We start from the raw sequence: 24,555 nt of genomic DNA, 5'->3' as shown, positions 1-24,555 counted from the left end.
TTTTTAAAATTTTACTGTTAACATTAGTTAGCTTGATGTCTTTGACAAGGCTAACTCAGGCTATTTTAAATGAATTAACTTGAACTAAATCCATCAAGCACATTATGGCTTGTTGCTAGAATAGCTATTTTAGACTGATGTTGGTCTTTTAGTCAAATACCTTTTTTTACATGGTACTTTATATTACAAAGGGCGTTTTTACAAAAAGAAAAATAATTATGATTGACCCGCTGTGGGACTTTTTTAAACATGTGCAATACTCTTCCTCCCACAGAGCCGTTATTTTTTGTAAACATACAAGTCAAGCAACTGTTAGCAGAATAGAATATGTCCACAGTTTTCACCGTTAGTCTCTATTTTATGTGATTTATTTTACTGATTCATAGATTTTTTTCTAACTGCCCTCTTTCTTCTTCGAGGTCCTTTTTTCCTGACAGCTTTTTTTATGCACTCGCGGAGCCCCTGCGGACTCCCAAGGGGCGACCCTTTTTTTCTTCCTCCACAGCACAGCCTGACTCCGCTGTGAAACGTCCTCGTGGTAAGTTGTGTTTTAGTCAAGTCGCTTTGAAAACATTATTAACTCAATTAAAGACGTTCAAGCATTTATATTACTTTAGCGGTTAATTCGTTACTTATTTATGCTTTGTAGTCTGATGAGTTATGGACGGAGTCGACAGAGTCTGCTCTCCGTTAGCAGCAGGTTACCGCCATTTCTGTCTGTTTAAAATTTCATTTTGGCTCCGTCTTTATGTTCAGACATGTTATGTAATGCTGATTTTCGATGAAAGGTCCGTGACTTGTTGACATGTGAGCAGACAAATGCGGTGTGTTTTGGCATCGCTTGGGGATTATAGTATCATGGCAGACACTGATCATGGTTTAGCTAGCTAGATAGAGTTACAGGTAAGGTACACTTGGCAATGTCCAACGGCTGTCGTCTTTGCCCCCTCATTTTGGCCACAAGCAAGTATGTGTGATGCATTTATTGACCTGTATTTGTATTGTAATTTTGTATCTCAGAAAATGAAGTGGACTGAAAAACAGGACTCACTGAAGCCATGGTCGGAAACTTGTTTGAGATTCTTCTAAAAGCCAATGAAATACAGTTTACCAATACATGGAGGGTGAGACCATGGGATCTTCAGTTTCAGCCTGTCATCTGCTGAGTTTGCCTTCCTATCACCTTCCAAGACACTTGTGTCAAACTACTTTACACTGATCCAAGGCAAGTGCATCATTTTGAGGCATTAAAAGTGCTAAACATCAGTTTTCCAAGTTTATTGTTCGCATATAAGTTTATATTGATGCTGCCCGCTGTTCAAAGGGATACTTCACCGGTTGAAACATGAATCTGTATTGAAATTGGGTCATATATGTAGTAGAAATGTGAAATACATTTTGAAGTTGGTGCCTTCTTGACCAAGAAAAGGCAGGAAAGTGCTGGCTTTGCGCTCGGGAGTGTTTGCATGAAGCATTTGTGCACTGAGAAGAACGACTGACTGACTGACTGAGAGAGAGAGAGAGACTCAGAGCTCCCGTTCAGTGAACGAATCACTCACTGAACATCAGTCAGTCAATGATTCGTACACTGAACATTGACTAGTACAATGGTCTCAATTCTCTCGAAGTCGAGGAAGTATGGCACTAAATATTTTAATAACAATTAGGCTGAGTGTCGCGAAAATGTATGTGCCTGTTAAAGCAGCTTTCAGTTTGCAAATGTAATTGTGAATGACAATTAATTTAACTTAATATAGGCTACATGTCAGCAGAAAATATGCATGGCAACAAATATATCCTATGCCAGAACAGTTATATTTTAAATTAAATAAGCAGGGCAAAAAAAAAAAAAATTGTTGGCAAATTCTAAATGAATTATTATTATTAGATGTAGTTTCACCCCCTCTAACCAGAGCAGCCTCCATTGATGCTAAATGACAATTTTTGCATCATCAGAGGCTCCTTTTCAGACAAGAAATACAGAGCTTTCCCGTCTCAGGGGGAAATGAGGGCGGGATGCACGACCATTCAAAAATGCTACCAGGTTTCTAATGATACAAAGCTTAATGCAATTGGGTGAAGTATCCTTTAACAACCCATTACATGAAACACTGATTTAATCTTGTTGCATTACACTGGTGTGTCAACTTGTGTTGTGACTGTCATTTCATCCTTTCCCATTTTGTCCAGATGAGGCCTGATGTCACAAAGTTAAAGAATGTGCTCAACAAATCCCCATTCTTAAGGACACATGATAGAGTGAGTATCATTGAAACATATGAATGTTACTACAGGGGAGTGTTATCAAATCTATGATTTTAATGAAATACACGGCGCCTCAAGTTCTGTCAATAAAAGCGAGCAAAATAACCATTTCTTAAATTTGAGGTTATATAATCTTTACAGGCAACTGTATTGAGGTTTAAAAGCATTGTATAAGCTATCTTCATGAATATATTCTTGTTTTATTTTCTCTATTGCAGGAATACTTTTGGGCCGGGTTTTTCCTCTTGTCATCCCTCTTCAGAGAAACAATTGAACACCACATCATTATGCAAGAGGTTGGCATCCAGATTGTTTTATAGTACTGACTGATAGACCTCAAATAAATACATGCACAGAAAAATATATATATTTCAAGAAATATATATATATTTCAATAAATCATACGAATATGAAAATACATACTTTGGTGCTGTACATAAAAAAAATCCAACTTCAGGACTAATCACTAGCAATTGCATGAACATTAGCAGCTGTAACATAAAATTAGCATTTTAGTGCAAGTAAATTTAGATTTGACAAAGTAATTTAGTGATTGGTTACAAGTTGTATGTTCTTATTTTTCCATGTTTTTCTTTTATGAAGGGTGAACCGGCTACACCCTATCCAATCCTACAGCTGATGGACATGAGGGACAACAAGAGGGTTCCATGTGGTCAAAGAAGACGGAGTAGGCATGTGTTGGTACACACATCTTGATGACGCCTTCATAACAGCCTTCACTATGTTTTAACATTAGGTTTGGTGTTTAAGTTCTAAAGGAATTAAAGTGCATTCCACCTGTTAATATATTATTAAATATCTATACAGGATTCATATCTGGTATATAGGTTATGAAGTTGCATTTTTTTCAATGTTTTTTACTGTATACCCACAATTTGTCATGCTTATTGTTTAAACGTGTGAAGTATACACTGGTTTAGCATTTAAAACAGTTTAACAAGTGGCTCAAAGACTGGTAACTGAGAGAATTGTATCTTACCTTGGATTTGAGTTATACATTTGTATTTTTTGAGGTTAGGTTTTACTCAGCAAAGTCATTTAATGGAGTATTTGTGGCACACGGTGATTAGTGAATGGCTGCTTAGACCGTAGCTTAAATTTAATGTTGAAAATAACTGTTTTTTGTGGTGTGCTGGAACTTTATATAATTTCTATCAGAACAACACATGAATTGAAATCACTGTAAGGGGATTGGTTAACATGTAAAAGATGGATTTTTCTAAGATGTTAACTAATTATTTTAATACATTTTGATGACTAACTGAAAATGTCTCGTATTAATTTAATGGTATGTTTTTGCCACATAAAGGTAAAAAATAGCCTGTCGCTCCAGCTGTACATCAATAGGTGCCAATTATGTACCTTTTCAAATGTACATTTTAGTCACTAGGGGTCCAGAAATGTTCTTTTAGAGCAGGGGTGTCAAAGTCCTATTGGGTCAGGGGCCGGATTTGTTCAAATGACACCTCCAGTGGGCTGGACTAATTTTGCCGACATCACTATAACTCAACACATAGATATATAGGCTAATGTAAGATTGTATAGAAAACTGCATGTTAATGCATAAAATGTAAAAGTACATTAAGCAGAGGGGTTAACTGTCATTGCAAACTGCATGTTGGCACATGGAAATTTTAAATGTACCACATTACAGAAGAAAACATCAATAATTCTGTTTTGTTTGAGATTATTATATTATGTTTTAATATTGCTGCTCAAGGTTATAGAAACTTTGTCACAGGTTATTCTACCTGCCTTGGGATCAGTGCATTACTAGAGAGAGAGACAGGGAGAGAGAGAGAGAGAGAGAGGGAGAGAGAGAGAGAGAGAGAGGGAGAGAGAGAGAGAGAGAGAGAGAGAGAGACTTTAGATCTGTGTGTGTCAGGCCACAGCACAGTTTGCACTCGTTAAGGTTCATTACAGATAAAACCTGCTCACATGAATAAGTTATCACAAACACACAGAGTGTCTTTGATGCAAGACCGAAGTCATCTTCAGGTATTTTAGTAGTAGGCATTATAAAATGATCAAATGTTTCCAAACCAACAGACTTGAATTGATCCTTCAGCGTTGCGCACTGCAGTCTGATCAGCTCTGTGTGGAGTTCAACTTCTTCAACTAAGTAAACTCAGTTAAACGACTTCTGATATGAGTCTGGCAGTCCGTTCTTCTACATGTCCGCAATATCGTAATCTAACTCCGTCACTGACTTTTTATGCGCTATGAATTTGTGTCATCTCTGTGTGCAATTCGAGGAAGCATTTTAGTGCTGCTCCTCGGTTAAACCAGCGGACCTCTGTATGATTGGACAGATCTGTGCGTGATATCGTATTTGTATGAAATGTTCAGTAATAGTTATATTTTTACAGTCTGATGAAAGCTGGTGATAAAGGTGCAACAGCAGGCTACTGCATTTAGAAGTGATTTCGCACTGAAACTTTTAGGTGATCAACACAACACGTTCAAATCTGGGTGACCTAAAAATGAACCATCTGTAATTAAAATCAGTTAATATTCATTTTAATTTACTGTTTTTACAATAACCAGAGGTAAAATAAGTCTATCATCAGGCTCAACGCCGGTGTCCACAACCTACACTTAGTCTGGATGTGTGGAGACGGTCTGGGCCGTTACACATGATGGAGAGGATTGTTTTTTATTTGCACGAGCTGCTCTTTATGGCTCACTCCATAGGAAGCTTTGTTATCATTAGTAAAATTTGTGTTTTACATCAGTCAAGACAGAAGAAACTGGTAAGAAGTGTGGACAGTGCTGAAGACCGTCATGATGCGTACGCAGTGCAGCTGTGTGCCTGTGGTTAAGTCCTGTGACTCTGACTGACAATTCTGGCAACTTGTGAGCAAATAAAACTAAAGAAACATCGCCCAAGACTGGCTAGTGTTAATGGTTTGCCCATAATAAAAGCTTCAATATCTAGCCAAACAGATTCTGAATCGTTTCGTATCCAATCGACCAGATAGCGAAATTGAGAAGCTAGTTCATATAGCTTGATGTTCGGGACTGCCATCCCTCCACGATCTACCGGTAATTGGAGCTTTGAAAACTTAAGTCGTGGTTTCTTACGGTTCCAAATGAAAGTCCTAAACCAACTATTTATTGTCTGAGTAGTGTTACTGTTTAGCAGGATCGGAATCATTTGAAATTGGTAGAGCAGCCTGGGCAAGATATTCATCTTGATCAGAGCTACCCTTCCCAGCATTGACAGTGGAATAGATACCTATCTTTCTAAGTTGAAAATTGGCTTTATACACTTTTCGAAGTATCGGAGTGATAAATATACCAAGATAAACAAAACCTTGTGTCGCCCATCGGAACGGGGATACTCCAGGAAAGAGAGTGTAATGCACTTGCCCCAATGGCATTGCCTCTGACTTACTGAAATGTATTTTATATCCAGAAAATTCACTAAATTGTTTAATGATAATCAAGGTTGAAGTGATAGATATTTCCGGCTGGGTAATAAATAACAAAACATCGTCTGCATACAATGAGATCCTATGCTCTATCGCAATCGCAAACAGCAAAGGCGAGAGACGGCAGCATTGCCTTGTGCCTCTTCCCAGAGAAAAATATGGAGAGCATTTATTATTTGTAATAACAGCCCCTAATGGTTCGTGGTATAGCAGTTGTATCCAGTCAATAAAATGTTTGCCTAAACCGAATTCTTTAAGTGTGAAAAACAAAGAATTCCATTCTATGCGGTCCAACGAGACCACGAGACACTTAAGATTGTTATTCTGACACAACTGACTAATGTTGAGCAGCCTTATAAACATTATTACAGGGGTTCCTCCCAGCAATGAATCCCGTTTGATCATTGTTTATAATTTGTGTGAGGATTTTCTCCAGCCTTACAGCCAGTATTTTAGATAAAAGCTTGACATCTACATTTAACAGGCTGATCGGTCAAAAGAAAGAACATTCCTCCCCTGGTCTACCCTTCTTCAGAATCAGGCAGATGTTTGCTTCTGTGAGTGTTCTTGGAAGAGAGCCTGTCTTCAAAGAGTGATTAAACATGTTCAGGAGTGGCTTTACAAACAAAGGTCAAAATCTTTTATAGAATTCAACACTGAAGTTATCAGGGCCCTGATTGCAACATGCCTACAGCTTCAGATATTTCCTCTAGTGTCATAGAGCGGTTCAGTTCTGTCTTTTGTCTGTTGTTGGGCTTAGGAATGGTTAACTTGGAGAAAAAACTCTCCATCAATTTCGAAACCCCTGCTGGCTGTTCGCTGGTGTACAGTCTTTCATAATAGTCTCCAAAAACCTTATTTATGTCAGTGTAACCTGGTGGAGATGTTTTGAGATTCAGTCCTTCTCTTTACTAAATTTGCCAAATACTTGCTGGGTTTATTACCAAATTCATATAATTTTTGCTTTGACATTCTTATATTGTACTCAGCAATACAAGTTAGTAATGAGTTAAGTGTTGCCCTTGTTGCTAGAGTCGCTTGTAGGCTAGCTTCAGTTGGGTCCTGATTATATGCACTCAGTCACATTCAGATAAATGCAATTCTAGTTTCCTTTGTTCTTCTAGATTCTTCTGTTTTCCGTTTTTTCCATATGATATAATTAAGCCCCGGGAATATGCCTTACATGTCTCCCATAAAGAGATACATCTGGTGTATTGTTTATAGAATCAAATACTTCGGGCTTCTCCATGTGAAATTTTTAAATAGACAGGCGCATAATCTGATATTATGTTGCTACCAATATCACAAGACTAAACAGAATACAACATTGTCTTAGGGACAAACATGTAGTCGATTCTGGAGCTGCTTTTGTGAGCCCCGGAGAAGAATGTAAATTCTTTGTTGCCAGGATTTAGTGTTCGCCAGACGTCTAGATAACCCAACTCCTTACATGTATCAGCCGTTGTTCTTGCCCGTTTGGAGGGGTTCGTTTTTTCTCCAGGCAGTTTATGTATTTGAGGGTCAAGTATACATATAAGGTCCCCGCCAACAACTGACTGTGCACAATCCAGTTCTGCCAGCTCTGAGAAAGCCTTTGTGACAAGATCAGGAGCATGTCCCGGCGGAAATTAGATATTTAAAATTGAGATATTTTCATTGAACAGACGTCCCTTTATTAAAACATATCTCCCGCATTGTCTTTGGTAAAATATTCTAGTGTTAATGAAAGTCTTTTGTTAATAAGGATACAAACTCCTCTACTGTTAGAGGTAAAGGATGAAAAAAGAAGTTGTCAGAGAGTTAATACACCACCTTCTGTCAAAAAGGTAAGTATAGCTCATAAAATTTGATTGATGGTGACCTTTGACCCCCCAACCCCCACCTACCCATCTTTCCTTCCTTCGTCCCACCCCTCCATGACGTCATGAAAACTTTGTGTTAAAGCAGTGGTTCTCAAACTTTTTAGACTGCGTACCACCTCCGAAAATATTTGGCTCTCCAAGTACCACCATTATGGTAGATGTTAAAATACAGTAGGCCTATTTCTACACACATTTTACGCGGGAGGCAAATATATTCATAAAAAGAATATTATTTATTATTGACTGTTGGCAGCCACACTGTAGGCCTACTAAGGGCTAGCGCTAGAACTGGTACTTAATAGTGATGTGTCGGTCATGAACGATTCGTTCAAAACGAACGAATCATCTGGGTGAACGAACTGAACTGAATCACTTACTGAAAAGAGTCGTTCATTTCTCAACTTCAGTTGCGCTCTCCCGTCTCGTGTCTCTCTCTTTAGACCGTAAGAGTTGCTTATGAGCTCCGCTCAGACGTGAATCACTGAACGAACTGAGAGGAAGAGAGTGACTCGGAGGCGGAGCTCCCGTTCAGTTCGTTCACTGAACTCTCTTCCTCTCAGTCAGTCAGTGAGTGATTCGTGTACTGAACAGAACGGTCGGGGAAAATAAATGTGATTGTTTTAGCAGCTTTCAGTTTGCAAACTGTAACTTTATCCAACTAAATTCTCAGCTCATTGGTTTATTATTCACCACCGGCTGTTCTCAGTACGATCGCGAGCAGAACTAAACGGTCGGCCGTGTTTCAGCTTATTAAATTCTGATTCACAGACAGAGCTGCGGAGAAGTACTGAACGATTCGGTGAACGAATCTTTTGAACGAATCACTTTACTGAACTGATTCTACTGATTCAGTACACTGAAAAGAACTGCTTTTCCCATCACTAGTACTTAAACTCCACACAACACTGACATTTGACAAAATCAAAAAAAAGTGCAGAACAATAAAAATGAAAACTTTATACCAACAACCTGTTTGAAAATATTTAGTCTGCAGTGTTTCCCACACAAAGATGATACCTGGACCCAAGTATATTTACGATCTGTTCTTGTTTAATTTTTCATTTATTCATAAAATTGCTGCGTGAGCGCGAGAGAGAAAGACAGAGGAGAGAGAGTGTGTGAGCGCGTGAGAGAGTGCAGGCTCCGTGCAACCAGAGCCTCTGTATTAAAAGTCTCTGTGTTCAACATAACAAAACTCCCTTTAAAAAAATCCTCCTTGACTCCTGCGCATAGTTAAGACAGCAAAATAGAGCAGAATCACATCAGCTTCAGAGCAAGAGAAAGAGGGGGAGCGACTGTTCGTACACTCTTGTAAATGCATCACAACGGAAGCATCTCCTGGCTCCGTTTTAAAAATGTTAATGTACAGCTGCTTTCTGTTGTTTCAGTACTGAACTCCTATAAATAACAGAATATCTGTTAATGTAGACCTACAGCTGCTTTCTGTTGATTCAGTACTGAACTCCTATAAATAACAGAATATCGAGTAGAACTTTTCAAAACGCTATTTTCACTATTTTTCATGACTGTACCTGCACACAGTTCAAAGATCTTTTTAACACAGCTCTAAACTTAAATAAATGTGATGTTTGTGCTAAGCTAACGTTACTGTAGCATTGACATGTTGCTAGAACTTCAGTGACCTAGCTTTCAGTGTTTTCAATCTTTCTTTTGGTTGTGTTTCACAGAGAATGCTGTTACTCAGCATGCAGCTGTTTGTTTAGACACTGAAAAGGTAAGTGGAACAGTGTTTTATTTACTTATTATTTAAAGTCTGCATTAGCTTACGTTTGTCATTCATGTGTAGTTTAACCTGTGACAAATGAAGGTTAGGATATTTTTGATGTTTAGATGATGCCATGTTCAAGGCAGAATGGTAAAGTTATTTTTGTGTTAAATATTTTGAAATGTTCGTTTAATACTTAAATTTGAAACACTACTTGTGTAACTTTTGTTTTAAACCATGATGACTTAAAAAACTAACATGTCATATTCTGACTTCCTTATGCCAAGATTCTGAAGTGAAAGATATGGAGATTGTTGTTACCAGAGGAGCCATAATGTCTGATCCAGCCAGCGTAAAGATAGTGAAGGAACGGAGCTGTGCCGTGCTGATGGGTCTGGTATACAACTCAACCTCACAAACCCAAAGAACTGACATTTGAGGTATTTCAATGAATGTTTTTTTGAGCTAGATGGTCTGAAAGCCAGCCTAAAGTTAATGTCCTTAAAAAAATAGACTACTTTCCTACAAAAATATAAAGTCTATGGGGATTGTCTTTAAAGTTTACAGAAAACATTGTGCTTTTGGTATGATATTGTGTGTGTTTGGAGCCTCTTCCTAGCCTCGTCAAAAGCCCGACGCTTTCTCTGGCTCCCGTTGGAGAAGTCCTGGAAGAAGAAAATCCTGTTTCCCTCCAAATTTTAATTTTTCGCCCTTCTGGCTGCCTCCAGCACCCGAGCCCGGTAGCCGAAATGATGGAACCTCACAATCATGATGCAGGGATAAGGCTTCCGAGACCCGGCTCCTTTCCACGCCGGCCAGACCCTCGGTGCGCCCTTTCCAGCTTAATTTTCTCGGCCTTGGTGGTGAGTGCCAGGACTTTGGGGATCCATAACTCCATGAAATTTAACGCCGAGCTGCCCTCTGTTGATTCTGGCAAGCCAACAATTCTAAGATTTTTGCGTCTGCCTCCGTCCTCCTGGTCATCAAGGCGCTCCTGCAGCAGTTCCGATTCTGTTGTCTCCGCTACGCCATCTTGTGCTTTGTCAGCATTGCTAGCCAAAGTGTGCTTCTTTTCCTGAGTCTTCTTAGCTGTTTTGGAAGCCATTTTAACAAGCAAATTTCCCCAGCACTGCTCCAGGGACATCCCATAAACTTCTGACAATGTTTAATGCTAGTTTGGGCTGCAACAGAAGTAAAAAATCAGGATATTTGCACTGAAAATGCGAGAGCTCTCGCCAGGCGCTGTCACTCGGTCCGCATCACCGGAAGTCCCCCCCATTTGTTTTTTTGAACCAGGCTGTAAACATGTTAATCTCTGCTGTAAAAACAGGCTTTGTTGAATGGGTGTGTATGTAATTGATCATCTTTAGATGATCCCATTTTACATATTTTTTTCGCGTTGGAGAGCACTGCAGACACTTCCAAACAAGAAATTGAGGTTTTCCAAGCAGAAATGCCAAAATTGCAAGACCACATCGATGACTTGGATAATAGGGGAAGACGCTGCAACATTAAAATCTTGGGTATCCCAGAGTCGAAAGAAAGAGGATATGATTCAGTTTCTGCAACGCGAAATACCAGTCATGCTTGAGCATGATTTTGCGTCCCCACTGGAGATTCAGCGTGCCCACTGGCCCGCTGAGACGTGACCGGAGAGAAGCAGATAGACCGCGACCAGTCATGGTTAACATGCTTCGATACCAGGTAAAAGAGGAGATACTCCGCGCAGTGAGGGAGAAGGGGCAAATCGTTTGGCAAGAAGCCAAAATAATGGTTTAAGAAATAAATGGTCCCGGATTACTCCAAGCAAGTGATGGACCGGAGGTTCTCCTTTAAACAAGTTAAAGCTGATTTTAAGATGAAGGGCGTGGAGTTCACGCTCCGCTTCCCTGCTACCCTGGAGATAAAACACAACGGAGCACGCCATCGTTTTAACTCGCCCGAGGAAGTGTCGGAATTCATCAAGAGGAGATTCGCCAAAGACAACTGACTAACTTCAGTGTCCGCAAGTGAGCCAACATGTAATAGATGGGGATTTTGTTTATCTAATGGCCTCCTGTCTAATTTATGTTTATGTTTGAACTTTAGAATGAGTGGCAGATCGTACATGTAACGATAGCTGCCCCCCAGCAGGGGGCGACGTAGGCCACAGTCTAATGCTTTAGATTCCCACTGAATTAATCAGGAGGGTGCCTTATAGTTAAAGGTGTCGGGTTGGTGGAGAGTTGAGTGCGGGTGATTCTCTCAGGTCTTCCAGTTTACTATGTTTATGTTTTGCTCTAAGTTTTGTCATCCCAGCTCATTTGTTCTTGCTGGGTTTGTACATAGTTTGCTCGTTGTTACCCAGATCTCTTAATGTTTTAGGACATTTCTGTCACACTGGACCACTTCCCTAATAATACAAAGATATAGTCCATGCAGGATAAATGACCTCTTAGTTATGTTATGACCAATATAGCTGATTTAAAATTAGCCAGCTGGAATCTTAAGGGGCTTAACCATGTTATTAAAAAAAAGAACATTTTGACATATCTGAAATCTTCCAAAGTCGACATAGCCTTTGTACAGGTAACTCATTTAAACAAAAATGAATCTTTAAAACTTAAATGCTCCTGGGTAGGGAAAGTTTTTTCTATTTTAATCCACAAGACAGTACATTTTAATGAAACAAAAGTAATATCCGATTCAGATGGCAGGTATGTAATAGTACTTGGGCAACTCTTTGAAACACCTATTGCACTCACACCTGAGGAGTGATAAAATAATATTAGGCGGCGACTTCAATCAAATTCTTGACCAAGACTTAGACAGATCCTTGCCAAGACGTAGCACAGAGAGCAGATCATCAGCTGCTATCAGACAGTTAACTTCTGATCTTGGTTTGGAAGACATATGGAGACTGATGTCCCCCGGCCCAGACCCGTTTTTATAAGTCATCCAAACGGCGTAAATCGTCAAAATCTCATTAGAATTAAAACTACGAATACGATTTTGCAGACTTTTGAACATTAGGTCCTTAGCATCCAAATCTCTTTTAGTGAATGATCTGATATCAGATCAGCACATTGATTTACTTTTTTTGACTGAAACCTGGCTGTGTCGAGATGAATATGTTAGTTTGAATGAATCCACTCCTCCCAGTCATTTTTGTACTCATATACCTCGAGACACCGGACGAGGTGGTGGAGTAGCAGCTATTTTTAATTCCAGTCTTTTAGTTAACCCTCGACCAAAGCTGAATTTTTCTTCTTTTGAAAGCCTTGTTCTTAGTCTTCCACATCCAGTCTCAAGAACCTTTCAGCCAGTTCTAGTTGTTGTAGTTTACCGCCCTCCTGGCCCATATTCTGAGTTTCTATCTGAATTTGCAGAATTTTTATCAGATTTAGTCCTTAGCAGTGATAGAATAATTGTTGTAGGTGACTTCAATATCCATGTGGATGTTGATAATGATAACCTTAGCACAGCTTTCATGTCACTATTAGACTCTATTGGTTTCAACCAGGGTGTAAACGAACCTACTCATCGTTTCAACCACACCCTGGATCTTGTTTTAGCTTATGGAATTGAAATCCATAACCTTATAGTTTTCCTAGAAAATCCTCTTCTATCAGACCATTTCCTTATTACATTCGACTTTGTCCTGCCAGAATTATCTCCGCTTGGAAGAGGTGTGCTCTCTAGAAGTTTGTCTGATAGTGCTGTGGCTAGATTTAAGGAAGCTATCTCAGCTGCTTTTGATTCAGTACCGTGTTTCAAACCAGTTGGAAACTCTTATGATAGCTTTAGTCCCTCTCAGCTAGATCAGTTTGTTGATAGTGCAGTGGATTCGCTGAGAGTTACTCTGGATTCGATTGCTCCCCTGAAACAGAAGGTTGTCAAGCGGCGGAGAGTGGCTCCATGGTTCAACTCGGAAACCCGTACTCTGAAACAATCGTCGCAGAATTTTGAAAGAATATGGCGCTCGACCAAAACGGCAGAATCTCGTTTATTCTGGCAGGATAGCCATAGAAGATACATGAATGCTCTACGTCACACTTGAGCTGCCTACTACTCCTCTCTAATTGAGGAAGACAAAGGCAATCCTAGATACCTTTTCAGCACTGTAGCCAGGCTGACAGAGAGTCATAGCTCCATTGAGCCTTGTATTCCTTTAGCCCTTAGCAGTAATGACTTCATGAGCTTTTTCAACAACAAAATTCTAGACATCAGAGACAAAATTGGTAACCTCCTGTCCTTACCTGGTTCAGATACATCTGATATGGCAGAGACAGTTCCAGGACCAGATATTAGTCTCGACTGTTTTTCTCCAATCGACCTTTCAGAGCTATATTCCATTTTTTCTGCGTCGAAACCGTCAACCTGTCTTTTGGACCCAATCCCAACCAAGCTGTTTAAGGAAGTCTTTCCCTTAGTTAGCAACTCTATATTAGATATGATCAATTCGTCACCACAGGCATTTAAAGTAGCGGTAATCAAACCTCTACTTAAAAAGCCTACTCTAGATTCAGGAACTCTAGCTAACTACAGGCCTATATCCAACCTTCCTTTTATCTCGAAGATCCTGGAGAAGGTGGTAGCTAATCAGCTGTGTGACTTTCTCCATGACAACAGTTTATTTGAGGAGTTTCAGTCAGGATTTAGAGTCCAACATAGCACTGAGACTGCATTAGTTAAAGTTTCAAACGACCTACTGCTTGCTTCAGACAGGGGACTTCTCTCTGTGCTCGTCTTGTTGGATCTTAGTGCTGCTTTTGACACCGATCTCAGTTTGTACATGTTAATGATGAGTCCTCTATGCACACTAAAGTTTGCCATGGAGTCCCACAAGGTTCAGTGCTTGGACCAATTGTTTTTACATTATATATGCTTCCTCTGGGAAATATTATGAGGAAACACTCCATACAGTTTAATTGTTATGCAGATGATACTCAGCTTTATGTATCAATGAAGCCCGATGGCACCAGTCAGTTATGTCAGCTAGAAACGTGCCTTAAGGACGTTAGGACCTGGATGACCAGAATTTTTTTGCTACTTAACTCAGACAAGACTGAAGTTATTGTGCTAGGCCCGAAGAACCTCAGAGAGACTTTTTCTAGTGATTTGACTGTCCTTAGTGACATCAGCCTGGCATCTAGCACCACTGTTAGGAATCTAGGAGTTCTATTTGATCAAGATATGTCCTTTAGCTCTCACATCAGGCAAATTTCAAGAACAGCCTATTTTCACCTTCGTAATATATCCAAGATCAGGAATATCCTGTCGCAAAATGATGCAGAAAAACTAGTTCATGCATTTGTTACCTCCAGATTGGATTATTGTAACTCTCTTTTGTCAGGGTGCTCTGGCAAGTCTCTAAAGACTCTTCAACTAGTCCAGAATGATGCAGCTCGTGTACTGACCAGAAATAGGAAGAGGGACCACATTACTCCTGTCCTGGCTTCTCTGCACTGGCTCCCTATACAGTCTAGAATAGAATTCAAGATCCTTCTTCTCACTTACAAAGCTCTAAATGGCCAGGCACCATCTTATCTTCAGGAGCTACTAGTGCCGTACTGTCCCTCGAGAACATTACGGTCCCAGAATGCAGGCCTGCTAGTGGTACCTACAGTCTCTAAGTGTACTATGGGGGGTAAAGCCTTCAGTTATCGGGCTCCTCTCCTCTGGAACCGCCTTCCAGCCGGGGTCCGGGAGGCAGACACAGTCTGTATTTTTAAGAATAGACTTAAAACTTTCCTTTTTGATAAATCTTATAATTAGGGCTGGTGCTGGTGTAGACCAGCTCTTAGTTATGCTGCTATAGGCTTAGACTACCGGGGGAACTGGCACCCTGAGCTCCTCTCTCTCTCTCTCTCTCTCTCTCTCTGTGCATATACAGTACATCATATTACTGCATGTATCTATCTATAAATCTCAGTCACTAACCACCGACTTTCCTGGGAGCTCTTGAGCTCTCTTAGGCTCCTCAAGATCGTCGGTTGACGGCCTGCCAAAACAACCCCCACCCCACCCCACCCCTACCCCCTCCCCACCGGATCGGGGGTTGGCGGCCTGCCAGAACAACCCCCCCCCCCCACACACACACACACACCCCCTCCCCACCAGATTGCTGATGGACGGTTTGCCTCCCCCCACCCCCTTGCTCTCTATCCCTCTTCCTGCATCTTATCCCATCTCTCCCCCTATCCCTTTCCAAGCCCGGCGCAGTCTAGGCCTGTGAATGCTGTTTCGTCATGAGCCGGGGATCCGGCCGAAGATTTCTGCCTTTTAATTAGGCAGTTTTTTCTTACCACTGTAACTTTTGCTGCTTTGCTAAAGTGCTCATGATGGATAGGCCGGATCTTTGTAACATAGCAATAAGTAAGGTCTTTTACCTGCTTTTTGTAATGTTAACAGACAAAGAGTAAGGTATTTTACCTGCTTCTTGTAAAGTGTCTCAAGATAACACTTGTTATGAGTTGACGCTATACAAATAAAAATTGATTGAATTGAATTGAATTGATTGATGCATCCAGATGAAAGAGAGTACTCCTTTTTTTCTCCACCACATAATGTTTATACTAGGATTGACTATTTTTTTATTTCTCAGCCACTAGTGGATCACTGTATTAGTTCCAATATAGGTAACATAGTCATCTCAGATCATGCACCAGTTTTCCTCTGCCTAATAAAATGTATAGAGACCCCCAGAAGCCGTAGGTGGCGATTAAACACATCTTTATTAAAAGACAGTGCCTTCCAGTCAGTGAGTGATTCGTTCACGAAACGTACTGAAAGGTAGCTCTGAGTCTCTCTCTCCCTCTCAGTCAGTCAGTGAGTGATTCGTACTGGAGCTTCAGCACATTCAGTGAACGAATCACTGACTGAACGTGAACGCGCGAGACTGCGAGTCACCAGCCTCAGTCACACACACACTGTACTGACTGAAACACGATCGTTAGTGGATGTTAAAACAGTCAGCTGAGTTTAATTAAGTTGGATATAAAAGTTGTTTGCAAACTGACAGCAGCTATAAAAAGCACATACATTTTCGCGACGCCTAAATGTTAAATAATATATTTGCTACTTCCTCAATTTTGGAGACATGAGAGGGAGAAGTAGGGGCGGGCTTGAGCGACACAGAGCTCCTGACCGACTCCGTCCTGTTGGTTCAGTCAGTACGTATCACTGACATGAAAGGGAGAGGGAGGGCGGGCTTTGAGCGACTCTTACGGTCTAGAGAGAGAGACACGAGACGGGAGAGAGGAGAGCGCAACTGAAGTTGAGAAATGAACGACTCTTTTCAGTAAGTGATTCAGTTCAGTTCGTTCACCCAGATGATTCGTTCTTTTTGAACGAATCATTCACAAACGACACATCACTAAAAGACAGGTCCACTCTTAACAAAATATTAGCCACTAAGTATCAATTAAACAAAATATATCATAAGAAAGCAAAATATGCCCTTTTTCGAATTAAGCAGACATCCTGGGAGATGGGCAAGCAGCCGGGCAGACTGCTTGCCTACTGCCTTAAACAGCAGAATAGCATGAATCATATTGCAGGTATAAGACAGCCGGATGGGAAAATCTCCACCTCCACTAAACAAATAAATAATAGTTTTAGATCGTTTTATGATACACTCTACAAATTACAGGGCGATTTAGAGAAACAAAAGCTTGATGATTTTCTTGATGGACTCAATCTTCCGCAACTCTCTGATAATGACAAGGACTTTCTGGAGGCCCCACTAACCCCCAATTCACACATACTCCGTGCGCGTCGCGGTCCGTCAGCGTCACGGTTTTGTTCCATCGGACGGCTTGCGCGTATTCACACTGGATCCGTTTCTGGGACGTCAGCGCAGTGGAGCGCACCCATGACACATTACAGGAGAACTACAAGATCCAGGTACCGAATTTTGTTAATTTGGTACCTGTTTTGATGTAATGTTGATAAAGTGATGAAAAATACGATCGCGAGTCCGTATATTGTCTTTTATTTTGAAATTGACCGGATGCTCTGTGAGTTTCCTCGTCTGACTTCCTGTCCGGGCTGTCATATTCTGTCCAGCTTGACGCGTGCCTGCAGCGTACTCCGGTGAAAATAGACTCGCTGCGTATTTGAAACGGAGCAGAGCATAGTGCCATTAGTGGCACGTGCAGGAGACGGACCGCAGCGCGCCCTGTGTGAACACAATGATTGACTAGAGTGGCAGCTAAGTACAACGTAATGCGCGGCGCGCACGGAGTATGTGTGAATTGGGGGTAAGGGTAGAGGAGATATCTCAAGCTATTAAAAGCTGCCTCTCAAATGCCTCTCAATAAATCTCCTGGATTAGATGGTCTCCCCATTGATTTTTACAGAACATTTGAGGATATTATGGGTCCTTTATTGCTCAATGTCTATAACGAGGCCTTCAAATCCGGTTCACTTCCCCAATCTATGCATTCTGCTGTTATATCCTTTATTCATAAAAAAGGGAAAGATGCCCTAGACCCCAGCAGTTATCGACCTATCTCTCTCCTTAACTGTGACCAGAAGATCTTAGCAAAGGTCCTTGCAAACCGTTTGTCAAAAGTCATTGGAAGTATAATACACATGGACCAAACCGGATTTATACCTAATCATTATAGTTCTGATAATATTAGACGCCTCGTTAACCTACAATATTTTACACACGATTCCATTAATCCAACAATTGCTTTGTCATTAGATAGCTCTAGAACCTTTAGCACAGAAACTACGGTATAATGCAAATTTTCATGGTATTACAGTAGGTGATACTCAACACAAGCTTTTAATGTACAGGGATGAAATGTTATTATTAATAACTCAACCAGAAAAATCAATACCCACTATATTAAGCTGTATTGAGGAATTTACGGTTTTATCTGGATACCGTATTAACTGGGATAAATCTGAAGCTATGGCAATGTCAGGCTACTGCCCCAGTACTCTCTTTAATCAGTGGAAATTTTGTTGGTCTATGACCGGTATTAAGTATCTGGGCATCTTGATAACGCATAATGCAGATACACTGCCTTGAAGATTTATCATTCACTACACACAGGGGTGCAAACTTGTCACCTTTCGGCGAAATTCGCCGTTTTGGATCCCAAATAGGTCATTTGTGTGATTCATTTAGATCTTCAATAAAAATATTTGGGGGGGGGGTCTATGATGCGAGCTGTCATGCTTCTTGCGGCCGGCGAGCACAGTCCCTGCAAACGTCGAGTCGTTTCATACTGATTGCGGTCAGAGTGGTCTGATTGCTCAACACGGCCCGAATAAAGTACTTCCGGGTCGGCACGAACTCGTCCGCGTTGTTACAAAATCTTGGAGGTGCACGGCTGGGCGCTCAGATCCTCCGCGGACCATTCTCACTGACCTCAAGAAGCATGAAACCTGATTCAGTGAGTCGCAATGTGCAGCACATGGCTAATTTACATAACGTTATTTTTCTGTGAAAACACTGTGGGAAGATTCAAAGTCTGGCTAGCAAGCCAGCCTTTCTGTTCAACATGCTGTCTGATCATATTTACCGTTTGGTAGCCATAGGTGAAGATGATGAGAGAAATACAGCTTTCTGGTTCATTATTATCTCAGGCAACATTAAAGTGACAGCTGGTCAACACATGTAATAAGAGAGGGAATATAAACTTAATGAAAATCAGCAGGAGCAAAACATCAGGTTCATATATTGATAATGTTACATATTTAATTATAGAAGAGAAAATATTGTCATACTTGATGACTGTATTATGATGCTCTCTCAGACTCTTGCTCTGAGAGCTACTTGCATAGTGACTGCCCTTCACATCACCCCTTAGTGGAACATGGTAAGCCCTGTTCTGCAAATTCATCCCATTTATAAAAAGGGACTGAAGGTTGGGAGCATGTGTTTTTCATGTTTCACTGAAGCTTTATCAAAAAGATAGAACAGAACATAGATATAGACAAGCAATTGTGTTTTTCTTATTGTTTGCACTGCTTCTTTAGTTGGTCTGAATGCTAAAATCGTCTGTAAATTCACATTTTAAAGCTGATATTTCAAAAATATCTTCCCGGGGGAGCATGCCCGTGAATCCCCCTTGGAGGTTTGGCTACATGTCACCTTTTTCATCCTTGATGAGTTTCCACCCGTCTTTTGAAAACGATGGATTATTTTGGCTTTTACCATAGCTAAACGAATACTTCTGAGACACTGGAGGAGGAAACACCCAACTGTGGCTCAATTAGCAGCTTATGAGAGAGTAACATATTCTCTGTTGGACAAGCTAGATCAATATATGCTTACTGCTTGGCTTTCAGTGTCTGTAACTTAAGAGGTCAATTTAGTCATTTGATTCATTTTAATATCGGACAGATGTATTTAACCTGGGGAAACAGTGTGTGCACTATTATTTTATTTTGTTTATTTTATTATTTTATTATTTAATTTTTGTTTTTTGCTTTGTTTGTCTATGTCCGTTTCTCTTACGTTGTATGTTAAGTACAAGATTCTATGTACGATATGGGAAATTAGATTTTTTTGTGACTCCATGATTAAAAACCAATAAAAATGTTGAATACAAACCCACTCTTCATGTTTCTCCTTATAGTCCAACAAACCCAGAACGATGTCAGCAGCATACCTGAACACAGTGAACAACGATCATTATTATTATTATAGATTCTGTTTATTATCTGATTTTCTCTTTTTGTTTATTTTTTCAGACAGAAGCATCTTTCCAGTTTTTCACATTTCTTAATTTCAATAATTCTTTCTCTTCATTTATAATTATTATAATTATATATTTTTCTTTTCATGGGGATTTTTTATTGTTTTATTGTCTAACATCGAAACATTTTTCTTTATTGGTTTACCTTAAAAAACATAACTGTCAATAAGAGTATGTGTGTTTTTGTGTGTGTGTGTGTGTGTGTGTGTGTGTGTGTGTGTGTGTGTGTTTTTGTGTGTGTGTGTGTGTTTGTTACCCGATCTGTTCCTTGATAGTTGTGTAGTCTTTCATCGGTAACATCGCAGACATATTAGAAAAAATAGGTAAAGGGTTCCGTTTTTTCATGTAGACGTTCTTTACATAATCATCTGTTAGCTAAATGACACACACACACACACACACACACACACACACACACACACACACACACACACACACACACACACACACACACACACACACACACACAGTGCATTAATGGACAGAAGAGACCGTTTCTAACAATCAGCCACAAGTTGAATTTTGTTTGTTTTCACATTTGACCCTCCGGTATCACTAAGGACATTTTTGTCCAAACGGGTGAATCTTTCCACTTTCTATCATTTTGAGTGTTACTGCATATGGCAGGTTTTTTCTTAGGTAGTTTGTCTTGATAAATTTCAAAATTCCATTTTTATTTTACTTTATAGTTCTGGGTACTAATTTATTACCCTCTTGAGCTACTCGTGGAGTAAATTGTCCAACTTTACAGCTGCAGTTCCTCCAGTGTCCACTAGAGTCTGTCTCCTGCAGTGAGTCAGTCCCCATAGAGCTCCATGTTAAAATGTCCAACTTTACAGCTGCAGTTCCTCCAGTGTCCACTAGAGTCTGTCTCCTTTAGTTCCAATGTAAACCGTACTTAGTCAAACTTAGCTTCAAGCAGGCTAAAAGATGTTTTGAAGTAATTTTATGTGAGACCATGAAACGATAATAGATACCAACAAATTACAACAATTTCAACTCGTAAAATGTTAGAATGAAGTGTTAAAGGTGAAAACAGACAGGAGCTACTCTCCATTGCTTCTACTCCATGCGGCCGTTTAACTGGAAGTCATCGCTGATGTTTTAAACCTATGATTGAGTTTTCAACTGTGATCAGACCACACAGGTACAGTCCCAGCTGTGACCTGAACAGCTGCTGATGAAATCTATATTCTTCATTTAGTTCATCTCTTTCTCACATGAAGACCTAATATATAAGTAAACAGAGCTGATACAGTGAGCCTGTCTTAATTCATAGAAAGCTCAAAAGCAGAGATTACAGTGAAACATGTGTGTGTTTTAGTGAGTTAAAAACTGCAGGATGAATCTCAGTAAACGTGTTTTTATCAGTCTCACCCAGTTGTCCGTTCGCTCTGCTTTTCTCTGCAGACCTTTCTGCAGCCTCTCTCCGACTCCTCCTGCTTTTTGAAACTCTTCCAGCAGCTCTTTGGTTCTCTGCAGCTCGGCCGGCTCCACGGCTGGCTCCAGGAGTTCCAGGTACAACTCACAGGTCTGCTTCAGGGGCGGGACAGGCATTTTGGGCAGACCCTGCTCTTGACCCATGTTTCTGTATGAAAGCAGAGCAGCAGGTCTCATCACCTTACTGGGCTTCAACATCCCCACCTTCACCTGAGGGACACAACAAATGTGTTAGTTAATAATTGTGACATATGACATCCTCTAACGTCTTTACTCAATAAACAGTTAAGAAACAAAAAACATAAAAGTATATAAAAACTGCTTTTGTGTTGTGCTCTCCTATTTTAACTTCTCAAGTTTATTTATTGAAAAAATCAAAGTGTGAATGAGTGACAGGATATCCAGACTGAGTCACATTACGTTCGAACACATTGCTGAACTAGAAGAATGAAGTCAAGTTTGTTACTCACCAGATTTCTGCTGCAGATTCTCAACATCTTTCAATCAGAAACACTTCTCACTACTTTCTACGAGTGTTGCAGGTTTGGAAGTGAATGTCTGTAAGTGAAGTGACCTGACTTGATGATGTCACAAACTGTCAAACTGATGATTCTTACTAAAGTCAATTTGTCTTTCTGAACTGTGTTTGCTGACATTGAACAAACAAACAGAAAACAGAAAGCTGCAGGCTTTTATACAAATGTATGGAGATGAAGCAACAGAAAGAGAAGGTGAAGGTTTGAAATGTTTTATTTCACTTAAAGAGCAACTTGCAGGTTCATTTTTATTTCACATTTATACTAAACCTTGTTGAGTAATGGCAGTGGAATTAGTTAATGCTTGATTATATTACAACACCAAACGGCATACATTTGGATGAAAACGTGGCTGTTTTCAGTTGAGCTGCTAAAAACATGTTTTTCACATCGTATTAGGTCATAGAAGGGACTCGTGTTCTCTGACTCGTGTTCTCTGACTCGTGTTCTCTGAATCATGTTCTGTGACTCGTGTTCTTTGACTTGTGTTCTCAGACTCGTGTTCTCTGACTTGTGTTCTCTGACTCGTGTTCTCTGACTTGTGTTCTCTGACTCGTGTTCTCTGACTCGTGTTCTCTGAATCATGTTCTCTGACTCGTGTTCTGTGACTCGTGTTCTTTGACTTGTGTTCTCAGACTCGTGTTCTCTGACTTGTGTTCTCTGACTCGTGTTCTCTGACTCGTGTTCTCTGACTTGTGTTCTCTGACTTGTGTTCTCTGACTCGTGTTCTCTGAATCATGTTCTCAGACTCGTGTTTTTCTGACTCGTGTTTTTTGACTCGTGTTCTCAGACTCGTGTTCTTTGACTTTTGTTCTCTGACTCGTGTTTTCTGACTCGTGTTCTCAGACTCGTGTTTTTCTGACTCGTGTTCTCTGACTCGTGTTTTCTGACTCGTGTTCTCTGACTCGTGTTCTCTGACTCGTGTACTGACCTTGACAGTACAACACAGAGTTCAGACCAGGAGGCAGAGCTGCAGTCTTACACACTTCTCTGCGCCTCCGTTAGATCTGTCTCCCAGTCACTATAGCTGTAATTCTGAATCTAACTGTAGTTATACTATAGGTACTGTGTCTGTCCCCCGGCTCAGACCCGTTTTTATAAGTCATCCAAACGTAGAATAAAAAGGCGTAAATCATCAAAATCTCATTAGAATTAAAACTACGAATACGATTTTGCAAAAAAATCAGAAAATTCACTGCGGACTTTTGAACATTAGGTCCTTAGCATCCAAGTCTCTTTTAGTGAATGATCTGATATCAGATCAGCATATTGATTTACTTTTTTTGACTGAAACCTGGCTGTGTCGAGATGAATATGTTAGTTTGAATGAATCCACTCCTCCCAGTCATTTTTGTACTCATATACCTCGAGACACCGGACGAGGTGGTGGATTAGCAGCTATTTTTAATTCCAGTCTTTTAGTTAACCCTCGACCAAAGCTGAATTTTTCTTCTTTTGAAAGCCTTGTTCTTAGTCTTCCACATCCAGTCTCAAGAACCTTTCAGCCAGTTTTAGTTGTTGTAGTTTACCGCCCTCCTGGCCCATATTCTGAGTTTTTATCTGAATTTGCAGAATTTTTATCAAATGTAGTCCTTAGCAGTGATAGAATAATTGTTGTAGGTGACTTCAATATCCATGTGGATGTTGATAATGATAGCCTTAGCAAAGCTTTCATGTCATTATTAGACTCTATTGGTTTCACCCAGGGTGTAAACGAACCTACTCATCGTTTTAACCACACCCTGGATCTTGTTTTAGCTTAAGGCATTGAAATCCAAAACCTTACAGTTTTCCTAGAAAATCCTCTTCTATCAGACCATTTCCTTATTACTTTCGACTTTGTCCTACCAGAATTATCTCTGCTTAATAAAAATGTGCTCTCTAGAAATATATCTGATAGTGCTGTAGCTAGATTTAATGAAGCTATTTCAGCTGCTTTTGATTCAGTACTGTGTTTCAACCCAGTTGGAAACTCTTATGATAGCTTTAGTCCCTCTCAGCTAGATCAGTTTGTTGATAGTGCAGTGGATTCTCTGAGAGTTACTCTTGATTCGATTGCTCCGCTAAAACAGAAGGTTATCAAATGGCAGAGACTAGCTCCATGGTTCAACTCAGAAACCTGTACTCTAAACAATATGGCGCTCGACCAAAACGGTAGAATCTCGTTTATTCTGGCAGGATAGTCATAGTAAATATATGAAGGCTCTATGTCACGCTCGAGCTGCCTACTACTCCTCTCTAATCAAGGAAAACAAAAGCAATCCTAGATACCTTTTCAGCACTGTAGCCAGCCTGACAGAGAGTCATGGCTCCATTGAGCCTTGTATTCCTTTAGCCAACAGCAGTAATGATTTCCTGAGCTTTTTCAACAACAAAGTTCTAGACATCAGAGACAAAATTGGTAACCTCCTGCCCTTACCTGGTGCGGATACGTCTGATATGGCAGAGACAGTTCCAGGACCTGATATTAATCTAGACTGTTTTTCTCCAATCGACCTATCAGAGCTAAATTCAATTATTCCTGCGTCGAAACCGTCAACCTGTCTTTCCCCATTTGGGAAAGTCTTGGTT

At 40.3% G+C, this 24,555-nt stretch overlaps 1 protein-coding gene across 2 annotated transcripts in view; it reads right to left on the bottom strand.

The window, feature by feature from the left end:
• Positions 1-22,067, bottom strand: part of LOC132972037 (carnitine O-acetyltransferase-like) — a 29,919-nt gene extending 7,852 nt beyond the window's left edge. For both annotated transcript variants that reach the window (XM_061034914.1, XM_061034915.1), the window contains exons 1-4: positions 21,919-22,067; positions 21,386-21,658; positions 20,265-20,383; positions 19,868-19,921 (exon numbers count right to left, since the gene is read on the bottom strand). In XM_061034914.1, coding sequence (XP_060890897.1) covers positions 19,868-19,921; positions 20,265-20,383; positions 21,386-21,658; positions 21,919-21,945 — 473 coding nt within the window. In that variant the 5' untranslated portion in view covers positions 21,946-22,067. The remainder of the gene's footprint in view (positions 1-19,867; positions 19,922-20,264; positions 20,384-21,385; positions 21,659-21,918) is intronic.
• Between the last annotated feature and the right edge of the window lie 2,488 nt (positions 22,068-24,555).

This window comes from Labrus mixtus, chromosome 3 (assembly GCF_963584025.1).
Source record: "Labrus mixtus chromosome 3, fLabMix1.1, whole genome shotgun sequence".
NCBI lineage: Eukaryota > Metazoa > Chordata > Actinopteri > Labriformes > Labridae > Labrus > Labrus mixtus.
Note: the sequence above shows the minus strand (reverse complement) of the source record. Positions and strands in the feature narration are given on the sequence as shown.